Source organism: Salvelinus alpinus, chromosome 5, assembly GCF_045679555.1.
Source record: "Salvelinus alpinus chromosome 5, SLU_Salpinus.1, whole genome shotgun sequence".
Lineage (NCBI taxonomy): Eukaryota > Metazoa > Chordata > Actinopteri > Salmoniformes > Salmonidae > Salvelinus > Salvelinus alpinus.
This window is the reverse complement of record NC_092090.1, coordinates 81,562,584-81,585,536: the sequence shown is the minus strand read 5'-3', so window position 1 is coordinate 81,585,536 and position 22,953 is coordinate 81,562,584. Positions and strand designations below refer to the sequence as shown.

Below are 22,953 nucleotides of genomic sequence, written 5' to 3'. Positions count from 1 at the left end.
TCCAAAACGTCTTTCAAGCTGTCAGGCATTCCCTTGGCAGCAAGAGGCTCTCGTGGATGCTGCAATGTACCCAAGTGGCGTCGGGAGAAACTGCTTGCACACGTGTTACCACTCCACTATGTCTCCCTGTCATGGCTTTTGCGCCATCAGTACAGATACCAACATGAGCAGCAGCTACTTTTGGCTACATACGGACCGTTAGTGGAATTCCTGCGAGAGAGTAGCGGTTAATGTGATTGGATGTTAATTATTTGATTAAGCTACCTGTATTTGACATTATGTTGTTATTTCGCTGAACACTAGATGGTTGAATTTTATTTTTGGCAGGGAAACGAGGCTACTCAGGGGAGAGAAAAACCTCCCCTAAATATATGGCCCCGTTGGAAAATATAAATGGACTGTTTGAAAATGTGAATAATGTATTTTTTAATTAAAAACAATGTGAATCACATTTTTATTTGGGGTACACCCGACAGAATTGCGCGTACCCCTGGTGAAAATTAGATTTTTATTAAACATTTAAGAAGAAAGAAATGATAAGATAGTTTGACAACCGTGTTTGTAAGCTTTTAAATGATATCAATCTCAACTGTTTATCTTTTCCAGTGATGAAGACATTGATGTCTCAAGGCACTGTGGAGTTTGCAAAAAGGGTAAACTTTGAGCACTTTTATCTCTTGAATGTTTTGGCATTCAAGTCCGAAAAGTCACTTTCTGAGCACTTCTACAATGGTCAAATACACTACATATACAAAAGTATGAGGACACCCCTTCAAATTAGTGGATTCGGCAATTTCAGCCACACCTGTTGCTGACAAGTGTATAAAATCGAGCACACCGCCATGCAATCTCCATAGACAAACATTGGCAGTAGAATGGCCTTTCTGAAGAGCTCAGTGACTTTCAAAGTGGAACCATCAAAGGATGCCACCTTATGGGCCTCCCGGGTGGCGCAGTGGTCTAAGACTCTGGGTTCGAGTCCAGGCTCTGTCGCAGCCGGCCGCGACCGGGAGGTCCATGGTGCGACGCACAATTGGCCTAGCGTTGTCCGGGTTAGGGAGGGTTTGGCCGGTAGGGATATCCTTGTCTAATCGCGCACTAGCGACTCCTGTGGCGGGCCGGGCGCAGTGCACGCTGACCAGGTCGCTAGGCGTACAGTGTTTCCTCCGACACATTGGTGCGGCTGGCTTCCGGGTTGGATGCGCGCTGTGTTAAGAAGCAGTGCGGCTTGGTTGGGTTGTGTTTCGGAGGACGCATGGCTCTCGACCTTTGTCTCTCCCGAGCCCGTACGGGAGTTGTAGCGATGAGACAAGACAGTAACGACGAACAATTGGATACCACGAAATTGGGCGAAAAAAAAAATATATATTTTAAAAAAGGTTGCCACCTTTCCAACAAGTCCGTTTGTCAAACGTCTGCCTTGCTAGAGCTGTCCCAGTCAACTGTAAATGCTGTTATTGTGAAGTGGAAATGTCTAGGAGCAACAACGGCTCAGCTGCGAAGTGGTAGGCCACAGAAGCTCACAGAACGGGACCGCTGAGTGCTGAAGAGTGTAGGGTATAAAAAACCTCTATCCTAGTTTGAAACACTCACTACCGAGTTCCAACCTGCCTCTGGAAGAAACGTCAGCACAATAACTGTTTGTTGGGAGCTTCATGAAATAGGTTTCCATGGCCGAGCAGCCACACACAAACATAAGATCGCCATGCGCAATGCCAAGCATGGAGCAGTGGAAATGCGTTCTATGGAGTGATGAATCACACTTCACCATCTGGCAGTCCAACAGATGAATCTGGGTTTGGCGGATGTCAGCAGAACGCTACCTGCCCCAATGCATAGTGCCAACTGTAAAGTTAGGTGGAGGAGGAATAATGTTCTGGGCTGTTTTTCATGGAAGGTTTCATTGAAATCAAAAGGGGTGCTGTCAGAAAGTGATAGGGGTAAATCCATTTGAATTCCATGTAATTTTCATACATCAAATTGAAATTGGCTAAGTAAAACATTGTTTTTGGTTACAGGACTGAGACAAATTAGGGTATCTGATATGCCTACTGTATGGATAGTCAACACTCCCACCTTTAGTGAGTTTGTGAAATGACAACTATAGACAAATAGAGGTACATTTTCTTTTAATCCGGATTTTGAACAGGTTTTGACCTCATATATAATTATTTTCTCAAATAAAAGCAAAAGGTCAAAGAAACAATAATTACATTACAAAATATGATAACAATGACACATAATATGCCGTATCTAAATGTTGAAGCATCGTACAAGCTTCACTGTATTTGTTTACCACTACCCCTATTGTCCGCACTAAATTGAGTGGTAGAAAGCAGAGCCCAAATATCACTAAGCAGATACCTATCATCCTCTGTGATTTGATCTTAACGGCAAGGCCCCTGGCTGAGTTGATATTGAGTTGAGACACTGAGTTTGCCAGGCAACGATAGCTTTCTGCCGCCACTGAGAAAGGCAGAAGGAATCCTAAGATGAATAAGAAGAAGTTAATGACAAAGTAGACATCTGTCAGATCATGCTTATGGATGGTCAGACATTGGGTTTTATCTCCCTCCTTACTGGGTGGAAGAAGGAAAGTTAGGACAAGAGCTTCTACTAGAAGCAGCAACCAAACTCCACCACATAACTTCCTTACAAACTCATTTTGTTTCATATGGGAGCTTTTGTTGAATTGGACAACCACCACATAACAATGAATGCTGATAAGCATGAGGAACAGGATGCTGCCTAAGAAGTGTGCACTTAGAAGGTAAATCTTGAATACACACAGTAACGGTCCAAATGTCCAGTTGCTGCCGTTGGTTAAGTATACAGCCATCAGGGGAGTTGCAGGGGTGCCAAGGGCGTCACTCAGGGCCAAGTTGAACTGCAGGGTGGTACCAGAGCTCCAATGTGGTATACGGAAACAGAAGACCCACAGACTGAAGCTGTTGATCAGGAAGCCAACCACAAAGACCAGGATTAGGATCACAGGGATGGAAACATGTTGGGATTCCACTGTACAGAGCTCAGTGTTACTACTGTTGGCTGGGATGGTGGTTATGTCAGCATTTATGTTTGCTGGGATAGTGGTCAGGGACTGGAGGGACATGGAGGGTGACTCTGTGCTGGTCATCTTGAGAAGAAATTGATGTAGTGGAAGTAGACATTCTTAAAACACCTTTGAAGGACAAATTTATGAAAAGTAATATTTAGGATGGGGAAATTATTACTCCCAAAAATATATCAAAATGTTGTTTCTCATTTTCATGCATTTAAACAATTTTATTGTATCTTGCAACACTTCATAGAGTGATGTCAAAGGATGCTATTGCATTTAACTTTTCCTGTGTTGCCACATTGTCTTGCACTGCCTCTCAACAATTATATCTCACAATGGTAAGACTGTCTAAGAATATCCAGTTCACAAACTCAGGTACAGATCTGGATTTAAACAAAAACATCTGAAATGTGAGTAAAGGTAGCCTAAAACTAAACATTTATGAACCATGATATTAAGATCAAGACTGCAATTCTCAATTTATAACTGTATATTGTTAATAGTAAGTAAATATGTGTATCTCTCTACCATCTGCCTTTGTCAGAGACAACCTGCTATTATAAACCCATGAGAAGAGAGACCTTACCAAGCCTTGTAAAGCATTACATCAGTCACACTTGCTGCTCTCAGAATGGGACAGTGTGAGCGCCTCTTCTCACAACACCTCTAGTGACTTCCTGCATGATGCGGGGAAAGTAATGACAAGATTTTTTCTTCATCAGCAACGCAATCATCAAGCCACAAAAAAAGTACTTTAAACAAAACCATACAGTATAACTGACTAAAATTGACTTATTACAAATGAAGACTGTGGAAAAGATCTTCCTTTTAAAATGCATACAATATACAATTGAATGAGTTTAAAACAGAGCATGTTTTGATTTACAATTACAGTATGCCATATGACAGTATCTAATTTTATTATAACACATCAATAAAATAATACATTTATGATCACTCTCAGGTAACTTTCAAAATAAAGGAAACACGAACATAAAGTGTCTTAATAGGGTGTTGGGACACCACGGGCCAACAGAATAGCTTCAATGTGCCTTGTCATATAGTCTACAAGTGTCTGGAACTCTATTGAAAGGATGCGACACTATTCTTCAACGAGAAATTCCATAATTTGGTGTTTGTTTGATGGTGGTGGAAAAGTCTGTCTCAGGTTCTGCTCCAGAATCTCCCATAAGTGTTCAATTGGGTTGAGATCTGGTGACTGACTGACTAGCCATTGTAGCCAAAATAATAGGCAAATGGGCATTTCTATACATGACCCTAAGCATGATGAGATGTTAATTGCCTAATTAACTCAGCAACCACATCTGTGTGGAAGCACCTGCTTTCAATATACTTTGTATCCCTCGTTTACTCAAGTGTTTCCTTTATTTTGGCACTTACCTGTACATTCTTTCTTCACAGGTCCCATGTCAATGTTATAGATACTATTTATGTAAAAAAGAAAAAGACACTGAGCAAACACAATAAACAATAAGCCAATGTGATTATACTACTATGAGGTTCCTTATTCAAGACGTGTTCGAATGCTGGGTGTGGATGTCTTCTAAGACAATGGAGGGAGAATCAATAGCAGTATCATAGATGATCTGGTCATTTGTGGCCGGGTCTTTTTTTAAACTTGACATCAAATTTTCTGAGAGACCTATGAATAGCCTTGACAAAGTTGTGCGATCCAAAACAATAAAGCAATGGGTCCAGGCAGCAGTTTGCTCCAGCCAAAATCCAGGAGACATAGTATGCAGTCTCCACCTGCAGGAGAAGACTGCATTGTTCTGGAAAGTACTTTTTTAATATGACAGCCACAGTTCGTATCACGTTCAGAGGCGTGAAGCACAGTGCAAATATCACCAGACACATGGCCACCATTTTACGTGACTTGGCCTTTATATCACGGCCCTTGGACATGTTGATATTCATGCGAGACATTGATCTTGCTAGCTGAACATAGCAGGTCACTGCTACTGAGAGAGGCAGCAGGAACCCAGGGATGAGCATAACGAAGTTGATGGCGAAGTAGACATCAATGTATTTTTCCTGATGAATGCTGAGACATTGTGTGCGGTTTCCCATTGGGCTTGTGTTTAATGAGAAGAAACAGGCAATCCCCTTAGCCAGCAAAACCAGCCAGACTCCAGCACACAGATTCTGAACAAACGCCTTTCGTTTCATACAGGAGCCCCTTTTAAACTGGACAACTGCCACGTATCGATGAATGCTGATGAGTGTTAGGAACATGATACTGCCATAGAAGTGAATGCTCAGCAAGGCAATCTTCAGCTTGCACAGAAAAGCTCCAAACGGCCAGTGGCTACCCATAACAAAGTATGTTGCCATTAATGGTGCAACTGGTGTGATAACAGTGTCACTGACAGCCAAATGAAACTGCAGGACAGTACCAGAGCTCCACTGCGGTATACGGCAGCAGAAGACCCACAGACTGAAACTGTTGAGGAAGAAACCAACCAGGACAACCAGGAGGAGGAAAACAGTGATGGACACATGTTGGGGTTCCACTGTACAGAACTCAGAGAGACTTCTGTTGTCCAGAGGCAACACGGACGGAGACACTGTGCTGTTCATTTTAGGATGGGATGTATGGGGTATGCAGGCTATTAACATTCACCTTAAGAAAAAATAGAGCAAATTGGAATGGATTACTAGTCAGACCACAAAGAAACTGTGAAATGGTACATATTTTGTTAAAGAAATTATGCAGACATTGTGTGTTACATCCTTGTTAATTCTTATAAGGTGGTGTTCAGTGTAGTCAGACCGTAGAACTGAAAACACATTAAAACAGGATGTAAAACTTAGAAATTAAGTGAAAACAGATCTCACCCCAAGTCAACTATCGCAAGGACATCACATCTGTCACAAAATAGCTTTAAATTCTAACAAAACAAATAGTACTCTGATTTAAAGTTTAACCATATTTTAAAATGAACATTCAATCAATATATGATTATATGATTTAAAGCAACTTCAAGCTTACATACACTCCCCTCCATATTTAAAAAAAAGAGTTTACATTTGGCTCCATACTCCAGCATTTTGGATTCCACATTTTAGCCTCACTGCCCAAACAAACACGAGGGAAGTGTAACTGAACACAATTGTGAAAAGTTTATCAGAATCCAATTAGTTGCAGGTTAAAATATCTATACACAATGACACTTTTAAAGGAAAATACTGCATTATGGAGAAGCTTGTGATCATGATGAAAGGGCATAACATCTACTTTTGAGTAGGCTACTTACTTAAGCTCGTGCTTGCAGTCCATCAGTTGGACAAGACCTGAATGACAAACTAGTTATAACTTCCCCTGACTTCTATATGAGGATATGGTCTGCTGTAGTCGCACACAACCATGGTATGTAATATATACAGGCAGAAGCAGAATTGGTCATTCTCATAACCACGTGTTGAAGCACAAATATGGGCAAGATCAAATTATTCTTCCTGTGTGGTTACAAGAGTCAAAACCCCCAACTTTATTATAGCTAGGATGTGAAACCACTTCACCGAATGTGTACAGTACATGCTTGAAATCTTACTGTAGCATTTCAAACAAGGACATACAAACTTTCATTTTCAAGAAGATTTCCAATGGCAGTTGTCATTGTGTAAAACTTGGAACAGTTCTTGAGTAATGGATTTAAATAAACAAACAGTTAACATTTATTTATTAAATAAATGTTAAAAAATTATTCTAACTTTATCTTTATTTTATGTCTTTCCTATAAGTCCAATCATTTAGATTTGTTGTATTCTATTTTGAGTCTAATGTCTTGAAATGCTAAGAATAGAATCAGTATTTCTACATTGTGAATTCCAAATTCTTTACTTTGTCCAATTACCATAGCAATACCAAGGAACTTTAAATGAATAGGTGTCGCTATGGTAATTAGACAAAGAATTCACAAGAATGCAGCAATAATGATCATATTATTAAGATTTGAGACAATAAAAAGACTAAGTTTGTTCATTCTGTATAATCATGTAGCCTACCCACTATAAAGACACATTTGTAATTTTTCTCACATTCAATGTTTGACAGATAAAAATGTCCAGTTTGTGGAAACTCAAACAAACCACTCCACTGGCACCAGAAAAAAGCTCTGGAACGCCCCTGGATTTTGTGCAATGCATTGGTAAAGCACTGCTACAGCCCAGGTCAGAAGTAGCCAGACACAACAACACAGCGAGACAGGCTCCAAATCAAGTGAGAAGAAAACAGGTAGGGGGATCATGATGCCAGAGGCACTAATTTGCAAATCATCTGACATTTAACTGTTTCAAAACTACAGCCATGTCTCTTCCTCTGATATTATTTTGTTATGCAGATAAGATATACTATCAGAAGCAGGTCAGCATGCTTCAAGTCATCCTCAAAGCATGAGAACACATCAATGCTTTCCATTGATCCACGGTAGGCTAGCAACATTGTACATTCTATTAGAGACTAACATTAATCACACCAGATGAAAAGATAGTAATGCTAGAGATGTACATTTGAGAAGGCCTATGCAAGTCTGGCCAGACACATGACGTAGTGCGAGATAGTATCAGTTCCAGTTACTATCACCTTTCCAGTCGTAACACAGTTACATGGAGATGTGTGATGTCGGTTCTTTACGATGAGTTCAGGGTTCTTTACGATGAGTTCAGGGTTCTTTACGATGAGTTCTTAGTGTTCCATTGTAACAGGTCGGGGACAGTCAATGTGGACAAGTGGAGTCAAAGTGAGCTGTCTGAATGGGACATCAACAGGATCAGCAGTGGTGGTGGCAGGATTTTTTCCACTGGGGTAGCTATGGGGTAGCTTGTTCACTGCATAGGGGTGGATTACATGCACACACGCGGTCACGTCCATGAGGTGAGGGAGAACGATGTCGACCTCGATCACCAAATATCTTCGACTCTATATATGTACTCAACGTGTCATTGAAAATCATGTCAGGGTTTGCAAGAAACCAACGGTTAACTCCCAAACAGCCCTCCATTACCAATTAGCTTGGGTTCAATATTTTACAGCTAGTAGCCTACTGTTATAGCTATAGGAAACAACATAACTATCTGCAAATCTTTAGCTACTAGCTAATATTTACAACTTTGCAAAAAGTCAAGTGCAACAATTTTGAAACAATAGGAATCGGGTCGTAAAACAGATCAATGGTCAGATACACACACATCCTGATTTAAACTAATTTAGCTAGCAATTTAAAATATCTGACTCTGGATCAGGGGATAGATACAAGCAAATTTTACATAGTTCAAAGACATATCAAATCAGCCGGATTTTTCAACCACTCAAATTCAAGAGATTCTGTCAGAGCCAATGTGTTATGTAGGCTGGACCCTGAGCAGTCAGAGCTCGTTTGTGAGAACAGGATTTTGAGAGACAGAAAAATGTAGACTCATTATATATATTGAAATTAAAACATTATTAATTTCTTTCTTGGGGGTGCTAGGCCTATTTTTGATGGCACTTCAGCACCGTCTTGCCCCGGCCCAAAGCCGCCACTGAGGATCAGGAATTCCCGAATGTCCAAGCCCTTTAGAATACCAAGCGCAGCATCACAGGTGAGTTGACTCTTGCTAACACAAACTCTTTCATGACTATTGAGGGGAAAGAGGAAAGATAACATCAATGATGTGTCTCTTCCTTCAGAGTGCCAATGTCTCACGGGTAACCACTGCTAGGACCCAACACTTAAATGATTTTAAGACCGACACACTGCAGGACAGCCGGAGTCAGCTCAGAGCTGATACCAGCCTAAAGAGCATTGATCTTATGCAGTACAAGAAATCAGTCCATGTGAGGAATGGTGGTTTGAAGCCTTTGAAACCTGTTGGCCCACAGAGACCAAGTATATTCCAGTGTACTGGCATAACTCCAGGTAAAGTCACATTGTTCCTATTCTTTCATTTAAAACTGAGCGTTCTTCAGTCTTTCTACTGTAACCATTGATAAAACATTTAGTTGTTCAAGACTGTTTCACCTTTTGTTATGTGATGATAAATCACATTCCCTCCTTAGACCCTATGAAGAATGTGCAAGAGAAATACCACCAGGGTGACAACACGGCTCCTGTGTTCAGGCGCTTCTATGAGGTGATGCTTGAGGAGCCACAGAGGAGAAGTCGAAACAGGCGAAGGCAAGCACTGACATTTCCTTGACAACTCTGTCACAGTTTGTTTGGCTCGCAGGATTAGCTAACTGGTAATATTCACTTTCCCTCAAACATGATATCATCGTTTCCCTCCTATAGATCTGCCCACACATCAGGAACGTTTGGAGGTCACATGGATGACGAACACCGAGAGACTGCTACATCAGGTTACTGCCTGGAGGTCCCTAGCTGGTCCCCAGACGCCCTGCAGCTTCAGCTAGAGGGCCTGTGTCTGCAGGGGGAGTGGGGCCAGCTGGGTGGGGGTAAGAGGTATAGCTCACTACCTACAAGTCACCCAGTAAAAGAGACTTTCTTCAAGAGTGTGGTGTCAAATGACTCCCATAAGCACGCAGGGTGTGCGAGTGGCAGGAAAATAGAGGACACAAGTAAAGAGGACAGTTCGAAGGACACAGCAGACCCTTTCTTCATTAACAAGTGGGATCCAGGCCAGCTTAAAGTCACCTTCACACTTAAAGACTCAAATGAGCAGATGATAAAGAGCGTCCTCCAAAAGCCACCCTCTTCCTGAAACTCAGCAAGAATCGAGTCCATATTCTTCATAGTGGTCACTTGACATCAGAGGTGGAAAAAGTACCCAATTGTCATACTTGAGTAAAAGTAAAGATACCGTAATCAAAAGTGACTTAAGTAAAAGTGAACTTCACCCAGTGAAATACTACTTGAGTAAAAGTCTAAAAGTATTGGTTTTAAATATACTTAAGTATCAAAAGTAAAAATGATTTCAAATTCCTTATATTAAGCCATACAGACAGCACCATTTTTTACATTTACGGACAGCCAGGGGCACACTCCAGACATAATTTATAAATTGACCATGTGTGTTTAGTGAGTCCGCCAGATCATAGACAGTAGAGATGACCAGGGGTGTTCTCTTGATAAAGAGCGTGAATTGGACCCTTTTCCTGTCCTGCTAAGCACTCAAAATGTAACGTGTACTGTTGGGTGTCAGGGAAAATGTATGGAGGAAAATGCACATCATTTTCTTTAGGAATGTAGTGAAGTAAAAGTTGTCAAAAATATAAATAGTAAAGTACAGAAAAAAATACTTAAGTAGTACTTAAAAGTAGTGTAAGTAAAAATACTTTAACTTTACACTGCTGCTTTACATTGTGAGGTCTGAGAAGAAATTAAAAGGACTGGCTGCTATAGTTTCAACATACTGTATGTCTGATATTTTAACTCCTGTATGAGTCATTGATGCCCTTGACAACTTCCATTTTTTATACTATTTTTGGACTTCAAGAGACACTATAAGGTCAAAAGTATATGGACACCTGCTCGTCGAACATCTCATTCCAAATTCATGGGCATTAATATGGAATTGGTCCGCCCTTTGCTGCTATAACCATACTCCACTCTTCTGTGAAGGCTTTCCACTAGATGTTGGAACATTGCTGCAGGGACTTGCTTCCATTCAGTCACAAGAGCATTAGTGAGGTCGGGCACTGATTGTCATGCTGGGGACTGAAATGTGACTGTGAAGGAACACAAACATAGGCACAGACACAGGCATACAAACACATGATAACATACGCTCTATAAACACAAGTACACATGGATTTTGTGTTGTATATATGTGGTAGTGGAGTATGGGCCTGAGGGCACACAGTGTGTTGTGAATTCTGTAATGAATGTATTGTAATGTTTTTAAAATTGTATAACTGCCTTCATTTTGCCAGACCGCAGGAAAAAAGTCACTGCTGCCTTTGCAGCAGCTAATGGGAATCCATAATAAATACAAATGCTGAAACAGGAAAGGCCTTCCCCAAACTGTTGCCACAAAGTTGGAAGCACAGAATCGTCTAAAATGTTATTGTATGCTGTAGCGTTAAGATTTCCCTTCACTGGAACTAAGGGGCCTAGCCCGAACCAGCCCCAGACCATTATTCCTCCACCACCAAACTTTACAGTTGGCACTATGCATTCGTGCCGGTAGCGCTCTCCTTGCATCTGCCAAACCCAGATTAGTCCGTAGGACTGCAAGATCGTGAAGTGATTCATCACTCCAGAGAACACGATTCCACTGCTCCAGAGTCCAATAGCAGTGAGTTTTACACCACTCCAGCCAACGCTTGGCATTGAGCATGGTGATCTTAGGCTTGTGTGAGTCTGCTTGGCCATGGAAACCCATTTCATGAAGCTCCCGACGAACAGTTCTTGTGCTGACGTTGCTTCCAGAGGCAGTTTGGAACTCGGTAGTGAGTGTTGCAACAGAGGGCAGACGTTTTTTTAAGCGCTTCAGCACTCAGCGGTACCGTTCTGTGAGCTTATGTGGCCTACCACTTCGTGGCTGAGCTGTTGTTGCTCCTAGACGTTTCCACTTCACAATAACAGCACTTACAGTTGACCGGGGCAGCTCTAGCGGGGCAGAAATTTGATGAACTGACTTGTTGGAAAGGTGGCATCCAATGACGGTGCCACACTGAAAGTCACTGAGCTCTTTAGTAAGGCCATTCTACTGCCGATGTTTGTCTATGGAGATTGTAGGGGTGTCCACATACTCGTGTGTGTATATATAGTATAAACTTTTTTTAACCATTTCTAAATAAATGTATTTAAAGCATGCGTCACCACTGACAGTAGATACACACACATTGACATTCAGTCTTTATAGATCCAGTACATAAGAAAATATACTTTCAACAATAATTAAGCAAGACTACGTATTTATAAAATTAAAAGTAATAATTCAAACTGAAAAACATTGGCAACTGAGTTACATTTTTAAAGCTGGAAGACTGCTTCAAATACGACATCTTAATAAAAACAAGTATTAGAAAACAAACTAAACCTTCACCATAGTACCTATAGAGGAAATTACATTTAGTATTTTTTCATGTGGTTTCATGAGCCAACCTAAATTCAACATGTAATATCAGCATCCTTTTTTCAGACTAATTGGTTCCCTTCTTTTGCTGCTCCCTACCACCTCCTCTCTCAGATGGATGTTGTTGGAGTGGAAGCTGTAGTGGGCACTTTAACAGGATGGAGCCCCAGGTCCAGGGAGGGGGCTTCGTCTGGCTGGGGAGGACTCTTCTTTTGGGCCTCCAGTTTCTCAGTCAGCTTGGTGAATAGCTCCTTTACCTGGTCACTGCTCTGTGGACACCAGACAAGCACAGAGAATGAAGAATATGGAAATACAGTAGTTATGCCATAGGGCCAGGAGCTTTCCCATGGCCCTGACTATGGGACGTGACTATGTGACCTGAGTAGAAAAACTCTGTTATAAGCCACATGTAATTGTCAGAACAGTAAAACGTAAGGTTACTTGATGTAACCCCAGCTCTATGATATTATGAGTGAGGAATCTCACAATGGGTATCGCCTTGGGGTGGAGCCAATCTAGGAAGATCCAAATATAAGTGGCTGTAATACGGTCTCATCTCACTTCTAAGTACAGTTGAAGTCGGAAGTCTACATACACCTTCGCCAAATACATTTAAAAACTGTTTTTTACAATTCCTGACATTTAATCCCAGTACAAATTCCCTGTCTTAGGTCAGTTAGGATCACCACTTTAGTTTAAGAATGTGAAATGTCAGAATAATAGTAGAGAGAATGATTTATTTCAGCTTTTATTTCTTTCATCACATTCCCAGTGGGTCAGAAGTTTACATACACTCAATTAGTATTTGGTTGAATTGCCTTTTAAATGGTTTAACTTGGGTCAAATGTTTTGGGTAGGCTTCCACAAGCTTCCCACAATAAGTTGGGTGAATTCTGACCCATTCCTCCTGACAGAGCTGGTGTAACTGAGTCAGGTTTGTAGGCCTCCTTGCTCGCACATGTTTTTTCAGTTCTGCCCTCAAATTTTCTATGGGATTGAGGTCAGGGAGTTGAGGTCAGGGCCACTGCAATACCTTGACTTTGTTGTCCTTAAGCCATTTTGCCACAAGTTTGGCAATATGCTTGGGGTCATTGTTCATTTGGAAGACCCATTTGCGACCAAGCTTTAACTTCCTGACTGATGTCTTGAGATGTGGCTTCAATACATCCACATAATTTTATTTTCCTCATGATGCCATCCATTTTGTGAAGTGCACCAGTCCCTCCTGCAGCAAAGCACCCCCACAACATGATGCTGCCACCCCCGTGCTTCACGGTTGGGAGGGTGTTCTTCGACTTGCAAGCCTCCCCCTTTTTCCTCCAAACATAACAATTGTCATTATGGCCAAACAGTTCTATTTTTGTTTCATCAGACCAGAGGACATTTCTCCAAAAAGTGAGATCTTTTCCCCCATGTGCAGATGCAAACTGCAGTCTGGCTTCTTTCTTCCTTGCTGAGTGGCCTTTCAGGTAATGTCGATATAGGACTCGTTTTACTGTGGATTTAGATACTTTTGTACCCGTTTCCTCCAGCATCTTCACAAGGTCCTTTGCTGTTGTTCTGGGATTGATTTGCACTTTTCACACCAAAGTACGTTCATCTCTAGGAGACAGAATGCGTCTCCGTCCTGAACGGTATGACAGCTGCCTGCGTGGTCCCATGGTGTTTATACTTGCGCACTATTGTTTGTACAGATGAACGTGGTACCTTCAAGCGTTTGGAAATTGCTCCCAAGGATGAACCAGACTTGTGGGGGTCTACAATTTTTTTTGAGGTCTTGGCTGATTTCTTTTGATTTTCCCATGATGTCAAGCAGAGGCACTGAGTTTGAAGGTAGGCCTTGAAATACTTCCACAGGTACACCTCTAATTGACTCAAATGATGTCAATTAGCCTATCAGAAGCTTCTAAAGCCATGACATCATTTTATGGAATTTTCCAAGCTGTTTAAAAGGCACAGTCAACTTAGTGTATGTAAACTTCTGACCCACTGGAATTGAGATACAGTGAATTAAAAATGAAATAATCTGTCTAAACAATTTTTGGAAAAATTACTTGTGTCATGCACAAAGTAGATGTCCTACCCGACTAGACAAAACTATAGTTTGTTAACAAGTAATTTGTGGAGTTGTTGAAAAACGAGTTTTAATGACTCCAACATAAGTATGTAAACTTCCGACTTCAAATGTACATGTGGTCTTCCTTACGCAGAGCGTGAGGGAAACACTGAGTCACCTCACTCATAATATCATAGTCCCTGGGTTACGTCAAGTAACCTTATGTAGGTAGGCCGTCATTGTAAGTAAGAATTTGTTCTTAACTGACTTGCCAAGTTAAATAAAATTAAAATGTAGCCAACTCCAGTAGAGCTCCTATTATCTCCAAAGCCAAGTCTAGACAGGATCAACCCTCAGAAGTCCCGACAGTAAGCACCGTATGCTCTAATGAGGGCACAGTGATGTCCAGTTGGTATGGGGGGTAGCCCTGCATTACAGAACTCTTGAACAGAGACGCTTTGAACAATGCCCACGACGCAGCCATATCTCTGTTGGAGTGAGCACTCAGGCCCTTCGGAGGTTGTAAACCCTTGCTGTTATATGCCAGTAAAATAGCCTCCATCATCCGATGGGATAAACACTTGCGAGAAATTGGTCCCAAGAAACAAAGAGCAGATCGCTCTTTCATAGGGCTCTCGTCCGGGCATTTAGATATGCAATGGACGTACTGGACACAAGCAGTGGAGACGCTCATCCTCCATGGAGGACAAGGCCGGTGAGTGAAAGGCCAACAGCTGCAAAGTGAGGCGACTATAAGCACAACTTACTTCAGGCAAAGTAACTAACCTTGGATGACCCCAGGGCAAAGCTCAGGCACTAGTGGTGGACTGACAGAGCGCGCAATTCCCCCACCTGTTTTGCGGATATAATAGCTAAAAGTAAAGCAGTTTTAAAACGAGATAAATCAAATTTCCATGCTTTCCAGCGGCACGAACGGCTGCTGTGAAATGGCCTCAAGCACAGCAGAAGGGTCCCAGGATGAGACTAGCCGTTTGGGTACTGGGCACCCTTTTAAAATGACGGACGAGGTGGTACTTCCCCACTGTACCATTGTCGAAGCCTATGTTGCAGGCCAAGTACACCTTTGCAGTGTAAAAGGCTTGTCCTTGTCCAAAAGGTCCTGCAGGAGGCAGAGTAACTCTGGAACTGAGCAAAGAAAGGGAAGGATCTGTTTCTGATCACACCGTCTATCAAACACACCACACTTCTTGTTGTGTAGTATGAGTGTAGACGGGGCTGTAATGCTCTGAAGTCTCCACGACTTTCAGCAGCAGTTCTGTCGCATTAAGATTCATCCTCTCATGGGCCAGGACCAAAGAGCCCCAATGTTCGGATTGCGATGGAAAATCATTCTGTTCACTTGGGTCAGCAGATTGCGTACCGGTAGTTGCCAGGGCTGGTCGAATAGGAGTGACAGATCTGCTAAGCATAGCCTTCCTGGCCAGAAAGGGGCTATCAGGATGAGAGACCACTGCTGTTCTGACTCTGGAGAGAATCAGACAGAGGGGGGAAATGCGTAAAGCTGTACTCTTGGCCATGGGTGTGCCAGCGTGTCTACCCCTAGTAGCGCATCATTGCTTGTCATTGAAAAGAACAGCAGGTTCTTCACAGTAGGTATGGTGTTCTTTGGTTTTTGGTTTCATCTGACCATATGACATTCTCCCAATCTTCTTCTGGATCATCCAAATGCTCTCTAGCAAACTTCAGACGGGCCTGGACATGTACTGGCTTAAGCAGGGGGACACGTCTGGCACTGCAGGATTTAAGTCCCTGGCGGCGTAGTGTGTTACTGATGGTAGGCTTTGTTACTTTGGTCCCAGCTCTCTGCAGGTCATTCACTAGGTCCCCCCGTGTGGTTCTGGGATTTTTGCTCACCGTTCTTGTGATCATTTTGACCCCACGGGGTGAGATCTTGCGTGGAGCCCCAGATCGAGGGAGATTATCAGTGGTCTTGTATGTCTTCCATTTCCTAATAATTGCTCCCACAGTTGATTTCTTCAAACCAAGCTGCTTACCTATTGCAGATTCAGTCTTCCCAGCCTGGTGCAGGTCTACAATTTTGTTTCTGGTGTCCTTTGACAGCTCTTTGGTCTTGGCCATAGTGGAGTTTGGAGTGTGACTGTTTGAGGTTGTGGACAAGTGTCTTTTATACTGATAACAAGTTCAAACAGGTGCCATTAATACAGGTATCGAGTGGAGGACAGAGGAGCCTCTTAAAGAAGAAGTTACAGGTCTGTGAGAGCCAGAAATCTTGCTTGTTTGTAGGTGACCAAATACTTATTTTCCACCATAATTTGCAAATAAATTCATAAAAAAATCCTACAATGTGATTTTCTGGATTTTTCCCCCTCATTTTGTCTGTCATAGTTGAAGTGTACCTATGATGAAAATTACAGGCCTCTCTCATCTTTTTAAGTGGGAGAACTTGCACAATTGGTGGCTGACTAAATACTTTTTTGCCCCACTGTATATACATTTGTTGTAATGACAACTACAACAATACTGAATGAACAATGAACACTTATTTTAACTTAATATAATACATAAATAAAAATCAATTTAGTCTCAAATAAATAATGAAACATGTTAAATTTGGTTTAAATAATGCAAAAACAGTGTTGGAGAAAGAAAGTAAAAGTGCAATATGTGCCATGTAAAAAAGCTCACGTTTAAGTTCCTTGCTCAAAACATGAGAACAAATAAAAGCTGGTGGTTCAATATTCCCAGTTAATAAGTTTTAGGTTGTAGTTATTATAGGAATTATGATGCGTCGACTATTTCTCTCCATACCATTTGTATTTCATATACCTTTGACTGTTGGATGTTCTTATAGGCATTTTAGTATTGCCAGCCTAATCTCAGGAGTTGATAGGCTTGAAGTCATAAACAGCGCTGTGCTTCAAGCATTGCTAAGAGCTGCTGGCAAACGCACATAGTGCTGTTTGAATGAATGCTTACGAGCCTGCTGCTGCCTACCACCGCTCAGTCAGACTGTTCTATCAAATATCAAATCATAGACTTAATTATAATAAACACAGAAATAAGAGCCTTAGGTCAATAATATGGTTAAATTCGGAAACTATAATTTTGAAAACAAAATGTTCATTCTTTCAGTGAAATACGTAACCGTTCCGGTTCGGGTGGCAACCCTAAGTCTAAATATTGCTGTTACATTGCACAACCTTCAATGTTATAATTATGTAAAATTCTGGCAAATTAGTTTACAGTTCGCAAAGAGCCAGGCGGCCCAAACTGTTGCATATACCCTGACTCTGCTTGTACTGAACGCAAGAGAAGTGACACAATTTCCCTAGTTAATATTGCCTGCTAACATGAATTTCGTTTAAGTAAATATGCAGGTTTAAAAAATATACTTCTGTGTATTTGTTTTAAGAAAGGCATTGATGTTTATGGTTAGGTACATTTGTGCAATGATTGTGCTTTTTTCGCGAATGCGCTTTTCTTAAATCATCACCCGTTTGGCGAAGTTGAAGTAGGCTGTGATTCAATGATAAATTAACATGCACTGCATTGATTATATGCAAAGCAGGACAAGCTAGTTAACCTAGTAATATCATCAACCATGTGTAGTTAACTTGTGATTATGTGAAGATTGATTGTTTTTTTATAAGATAAGTTTAATGCTAGCTAGCAACTTACCTTCGCTCCTTGCAGCCACAAGGTTCTTTTCCACGCTTGTGGAAATAGGCATCCTGCAAATCAACTATAATGAACCAATAGCCTTGATGAATGAAGAGAGACCACACGTTTCGCCTAACATTATAGAACGTGAACTTTCTCAGATAGCTGATGAGGACCCGTAGGTCCAATATGGGGTGCTGCCCTACCCTTCTTGGGAACCAGGAAGTAACGAGAGTAGAAACTGCTCTGTGCTTCTGCTACTACTCTGATCTTCCTTATGCTCAACAGAGAGGACATCTCCTGCTCTAGTATTTGTCGCCAGTCACTACAGAAACCAACATTCTGTTCTAAGTTTGGCGGTTCTCTGGTGAACTGAAGTCGGTAGCCTCTCGTAACCATGGATAGAACCCAGGGATGGAAGTGTAGCAAGTGGGTCACTGCCGTAGCACCCTGTGGTCCTCTTTTGGTTATATGTTCTGTGCTCCTGGCGAAATGCTTTGGTGCAACAGTGGTATTTTTATTTGAAAAGGCAAATGCACACGAATGGGGACAGTGCTTTGTGGCAACTGAAATCTTGTCTTCTGGCCTCTGACTCAACCAACAAGGGTGTTGAGGGGAACACTACGGTATGGAGGACACTCCGGGGGAGAGTGGTCTGCTCTATCTTTCCTGTGCTTTGATATAGAAACGATGGGCCGCTGCACTGGGGAACGCGCTCTGGTGGAGCAGACGTGCCACTCCTGCAGTCTTCAGACCGGGAGGGGGCAGGGCCGAACATCGTGTGAACCATGCACTGCTCCCCTCTGCAGCTGGGGAGGGACCCCTAGGACCGTCTTCCCCTCTTTCCTCCAGGGGAATCGTTAGGGCGGGACATTGAAACATCTACAGCGAATGACCGCTCGGTCTCCTGTAGCTCTCCTTGACAGGCCATCAGTGAGCGGTAACGTACAGTGCCCTAACAGATCATGCTGCGGACAGATATACCATCTGGAGGATGCTAAGCGGGCGAAGGCTAGCCGTGAGCCTCGACACTGAGAAGTAGATTTTGTTGTGAGCTCAATCCTCTCGACGAGAAGCTACTGTCCTATGCTTGGCGGCGGAGTCCTTCATTGTCCACCTGTGAACAGGTTAGCAGGAAAGCAGAGGTTCAAGTCGATCGTTAGGAGAGTCGTAGAGGATCTACATCAAATCCGTGAGGAAGACGAAAGAAGTGAGATGAGAGCGCATTACGGCCACATATATGGGAAGTGGAGTGTCTACAACAATCATGTTGTGTGATTGGATCTTCCTAGACTGGCTCCACCCCCAAACACCCACCACCTAGTGTGAGCGACAGACAAAAAAAAATTACATAACCCCAATCATTGATCTTATGTGGTTAATATTATGTTTTCATGGGGAAAAAATGCATGATTACACCATTAGTTATTCAGGTGTTTCAATTAAAGATGAATGAAAGGTTTTGTATAATTTACGCCAGTAATTTTGAAAGCAGCGCTCATGAGCCAAAACGGATCTCTGAAAATTGTGCGCAATTGTTTACATCATCATTCATTTAGTATGATATTGTGCAAATAAAACATGTAATAATCCTGCAATCCCGAATTGCAATTTGTGCAATGTGTTACGAATATGTAAGTGCTCAAGATCCTGTTCAATCTCCTTTGGAACCTTTCATGCAATATGGCAGTTTGCCCACCTGTTTTGAGGGTTCCAGGGTTTTCACTAAGGTCTCCACACAAGATGGCAGCACTTTCTGGTGAAGGTGAAGCAACAGGCGTAGGTTGTGTCTGTGAACATTTTCTTTACTGGAATACACATAAAAATATGTCAGGGAGTAATGTGTCAGGGAGTAATGGCTTTATGTGAGATAAAGGTAAAATATATGACCATTAGTACAGGAAGTATAGTACTCTACCTCAATTTCACACATTTCATAAATGTTTAGTAACATTTCCATTAATTTCAAATGAAATACTTGCAGTAATCTCCTGTATGTCCCAGGAAAATACAGACCTGGAGAAAGAGGTGAGGAGGAAGCCATCAAACACAGCAGAGCAGAACTCTTCAGTCCCAAACTCATCAGAAAGCAAGGTGAGGTGTGCTGTCAGGAGGTGCAGGAAGATGTCTCCAAAGGCCATGTCATTGTAGGTCTCCACTGCAGTTATATGATAGAGACAAAACAATGGTGAGAGCCAGGTTAACAACAATTTACTAACAGTATTTATTTATTTATTTCTATTAACCTGTGGCAAAACAAGTGCAGAACCTACCCAATGCGGGAAGTAACCTTTGTAAGGCATTCTTGTTCCTCTGCTTGGCAATGTGGAGTGCGTAGTACAGACCCATCTCACAAGCCACCCTGTTCTCCTGCAGGTACCTAGGGCAGGGGAAAACTTACTTTAATCAAAGAGGGTCCTCATTCAGACCTGGGTTCAAATACATGTGTATTTAAACATGTTATTTAAATACTTATTTTCTGTGTATTTGAGTATTTTCAAATTATGTATTGAAGTATTTTCAAAAATAATTATATAAATAGCCTACTATTTGAAAGTATTTTAAATACTTATTTCAAATACTATTTTTAAATACCTGAGTTAAATGCATGGGAGTTTATTTGAGTCAGTGTATTTGAGTATTTTCCAAAACCTTCCAAGTACATTTCCTAATACATTCCAATATTGAACTACTTGTCTTTACTTAGTTCCAAATATCTTTGAAAGTAATTTAAATGCCCTACATAGTATTTGAACCCAGGTCTGTCCTCATTAAACATATAGCAGTTTCATGTACACTGTAAATAACACTTATCATTTCAATGTATATTTTAGAATATCAATACTACTTGTTCTACATTTTTTACATGATAATGTTCTTAATGTCAACACACATATACAAAATTGAATTACAGACATGCCAAGTCTACCAGATTAACAGTATGTCCCTTCCCCAGTAATTACTTGTTGAAGTTATCAGGCAGGGCTGTGGGGTAGGAGAGGGAGGTCTTCTCCTCACTAGGGAGTTTCTGCTCTACAGTGAAGGTGTAGTCGTCCACAAGTACAGACAACATGGCTGGGAGAAAACGGGTCACAACTTCCAGTTCCTGAGAGGGAAAGAATCAAATAAGTCTCTGCCCTGGCTGGTTATGTCACATCTACGTCATCTAGCTGTAGTTCATTGTATTATTTTATATATATTTTGTTTTACCCCTTTTTCTCCCCAATTTTGTGGTATCCAATTGGTAGTTACAGTTGTCTCATCGCGGCAACTCCCGTACAGACTTGGGAGAGGCGAATGTCGAGAGCCGTGCGTCCTCCGAAACACAACCCAACCAAGCCACGCTGCTTCTTGACACAATACCCATTTAACCCGGAAGCCAGCCGCACCAATGTGTCGGAGGAAACACCGGCTGGCTTCCGGGTTAAATGGGTATTGTGTCAAGAAGCAGTGTGGCTTGGTTGGGTTGTGTTTCGGAGGACGCACGGCGCACGGCCCGCCACAGGACGCACGGCCCGCCACAGGAGTCACTAGTTCACGATGGGACAAGGACATCCCTGCCGTCCAAACCCTCCCCTAACCCGGACGACGCTAGGCCAATTGTGCGCCGCCCCATTGGTCTCCCGGTCGCGGCCGGCTGCGACAGAGCCTGGACTCGAATCTCTAGTGGCACAGCTAGCACTGCCTTAGACCACTGCACCACTCGGGAGGACCTAGCTGTAGTTCATTGTAAAGAGGTTGTTTTCCTGCTCTGCGCATCAAACTATTGTTGCTGTGCAGCTCATAAGTAATGTAATACAGACAGCTAAACTCACTGAACAAAAATAAGTGATTATAAAATAATACTCATGGAAAGAAGTGACTGCATACCAATCGAGGCTCTTTAAAGACCTGGCTGTCAATCATATCCCAAGCACCTTGTCCAAGAGACAGCATTCTGAGTAACAGCATCAGGTCTGGACTGTCCTGTTCATTTACACAGAAACATCTCTTTAGTTAGTAGTGGCAATAGGTCTCCACATAGCATCGACAGAATATGGAAATGGACACAAAAACATAAGGCCACGAATGACAACATTGAATGTCTTACTCTGGGTAGAGCATCCTGGCTTAGCAATTCTTGCAGGTTTCGGACCGTACTCAAAACCAGGGTGTTACTGGCAAATGGGTCACACAGTATCATGGACAGGTCCCTGGAAAGCAAGAAGACCCTTAACATTTTTGTCACATCTTTTTATTAATCCTAAAATGGTGCAATAAGACATGTTCAATCACATTTCCTCCATTCTTCTTCTCTCACCCAAGTACTTCCTCCTGTCCTTTCTTCACTCCATCCAGAAAACCTTGCAACTCCCGGGCTCGCTTGGCATCCACAAACTTCTCACGGATACAGGCATCCAAGCACCAGGTGAACTGCCAAGATATAGACGTACAGCACTCTGCACAAGCATGCAGAACATTCGGCAACGTATTTGCATATATTTGAAATCAATACTATTCCTGTTTGCCTACAGAAGGCATGCTGTACACATGAGTTAGGGCATACCTTGTGGCAGGGGTCTACTGAGCAGATCTCACTGATGTCCAGGTCATGGAGGGACATGAGCAGCTCTGCACGCAGGGTGCAGTAGTGGACATTACGAGTACGCAGGAAAAGTGTTCGCAGAAACTGGAGCACCATGTCATATAGTTTCACATTCTTCCCAATCATCTGGGTCAGTTTCAAGACTACCTAAACAGAAAAAGGGTTCGTCTCAAGCACACCCAACTCTCTCTTGAATTTACAGACTAACAAATGGTTGACTAGGTAAAAAACTATGGACTCTTGTTATTAGGGCCGGGATGATACTTGTTAGTATGGTGGCAAGGAAACAAAACAATAAGCACATTTAACTTCTTTAGGGAAACAATCTTAAACAAACAGTTATGCTGTCATCCAGAGTCATATTTATTTTCCAAGCTATAGCATGCAATATTTTACGTACAGCAGGTTTTTAAAGAACCAAAGATTTTGGTCTGCCTTTTGCCATAAAAAGAATAGTGTGATACTGGTATCGTCACAGCCCTACTTGTTATAATGGGTTCATGGCCCTAATCATAACAAATGCTTATTGGAATGTGAACAGAATCTATTGGGAGTGAAAAAGTAATG

The 22,953-nt window shown here is 42.0% G+C and overlaps 2 protein-coding genes across 5 annotated transcripts in view; both read right to left on the bottom strand.

Moving 5' to 3' along the window:
- Nucleotides 1–2,112: 2,112 nt before the first annotated feature.
- Nucleotides 2,113–3,136, bottom strand: LOC139576978 (2-oxoglutarate receptor 1-like). Its single transcript, XM_071403653.1, has one exon. It carries the CDS (start codon nt 3,134–3,136, stop codon nt 2,210–2,212), a length of 927 nt encoding a protein of 308 aa, XP_071259754.1. The 3' UTR covers nt 2,113–2,209.
- LOC139576977 (negative elongation factor B-like) overlaps nt 2,113–22,953 on the bottom strand; it is a 38,361-nt gene continuing 17,520 nt past the window's right edge. For 3 of the 4 annotated variants that reach the window (XM_071403648.1, XM_071403651.1, XM_071403652.1), the window contains 12 exons: nt 22,348–22,533; nt 22,102–22,214; nt 21,892–21,994; nt 21,672–21,767; nt 20,765–20,907; nt 20,075–20,181; nt 19,818–19,959; nt 19,501–19,609; nt 6,340–12,372; nt 5,546–5,705; nt 3,648–3,738; nt 2,113–3,181 (listed from right to left, as the gene is read on the bottom strand). In XM_071403648.1, the coding sequence (XP_071259749.1) occupies nt 12,214–12,372; nt 19,501–19,609; nt 19,818–19,959; nt 20,075–20,181; nt 20,765–20,907; nt 21,672–21,767; nt 21,892–21,994; nt 22,102–22,214; nt 22,348–22,533 (1,158 nt within the window). In that variant the 3' untranslated portion in view covers nt 2,113–3,181; nt 3,648–3,738; nt 5,546–5,705; nt 6,340–12,213. The remainder of the gene's footprint in view (nt 3,182–3,647; nt 3,739–5,545; nt 5,706–6,339; nt 12,373–19,500; nt 19,610–19,817; nt 19,960–20,074; nt 20,182–20,764; nt 20,908–21,671; nt 21,768–21,891; nt 21,995–22,101; nt 22,215–22,347; nt 22,534–22,953) is intronic. The other variant, XM_071403649.1, reaches the window with a different exon arrangement.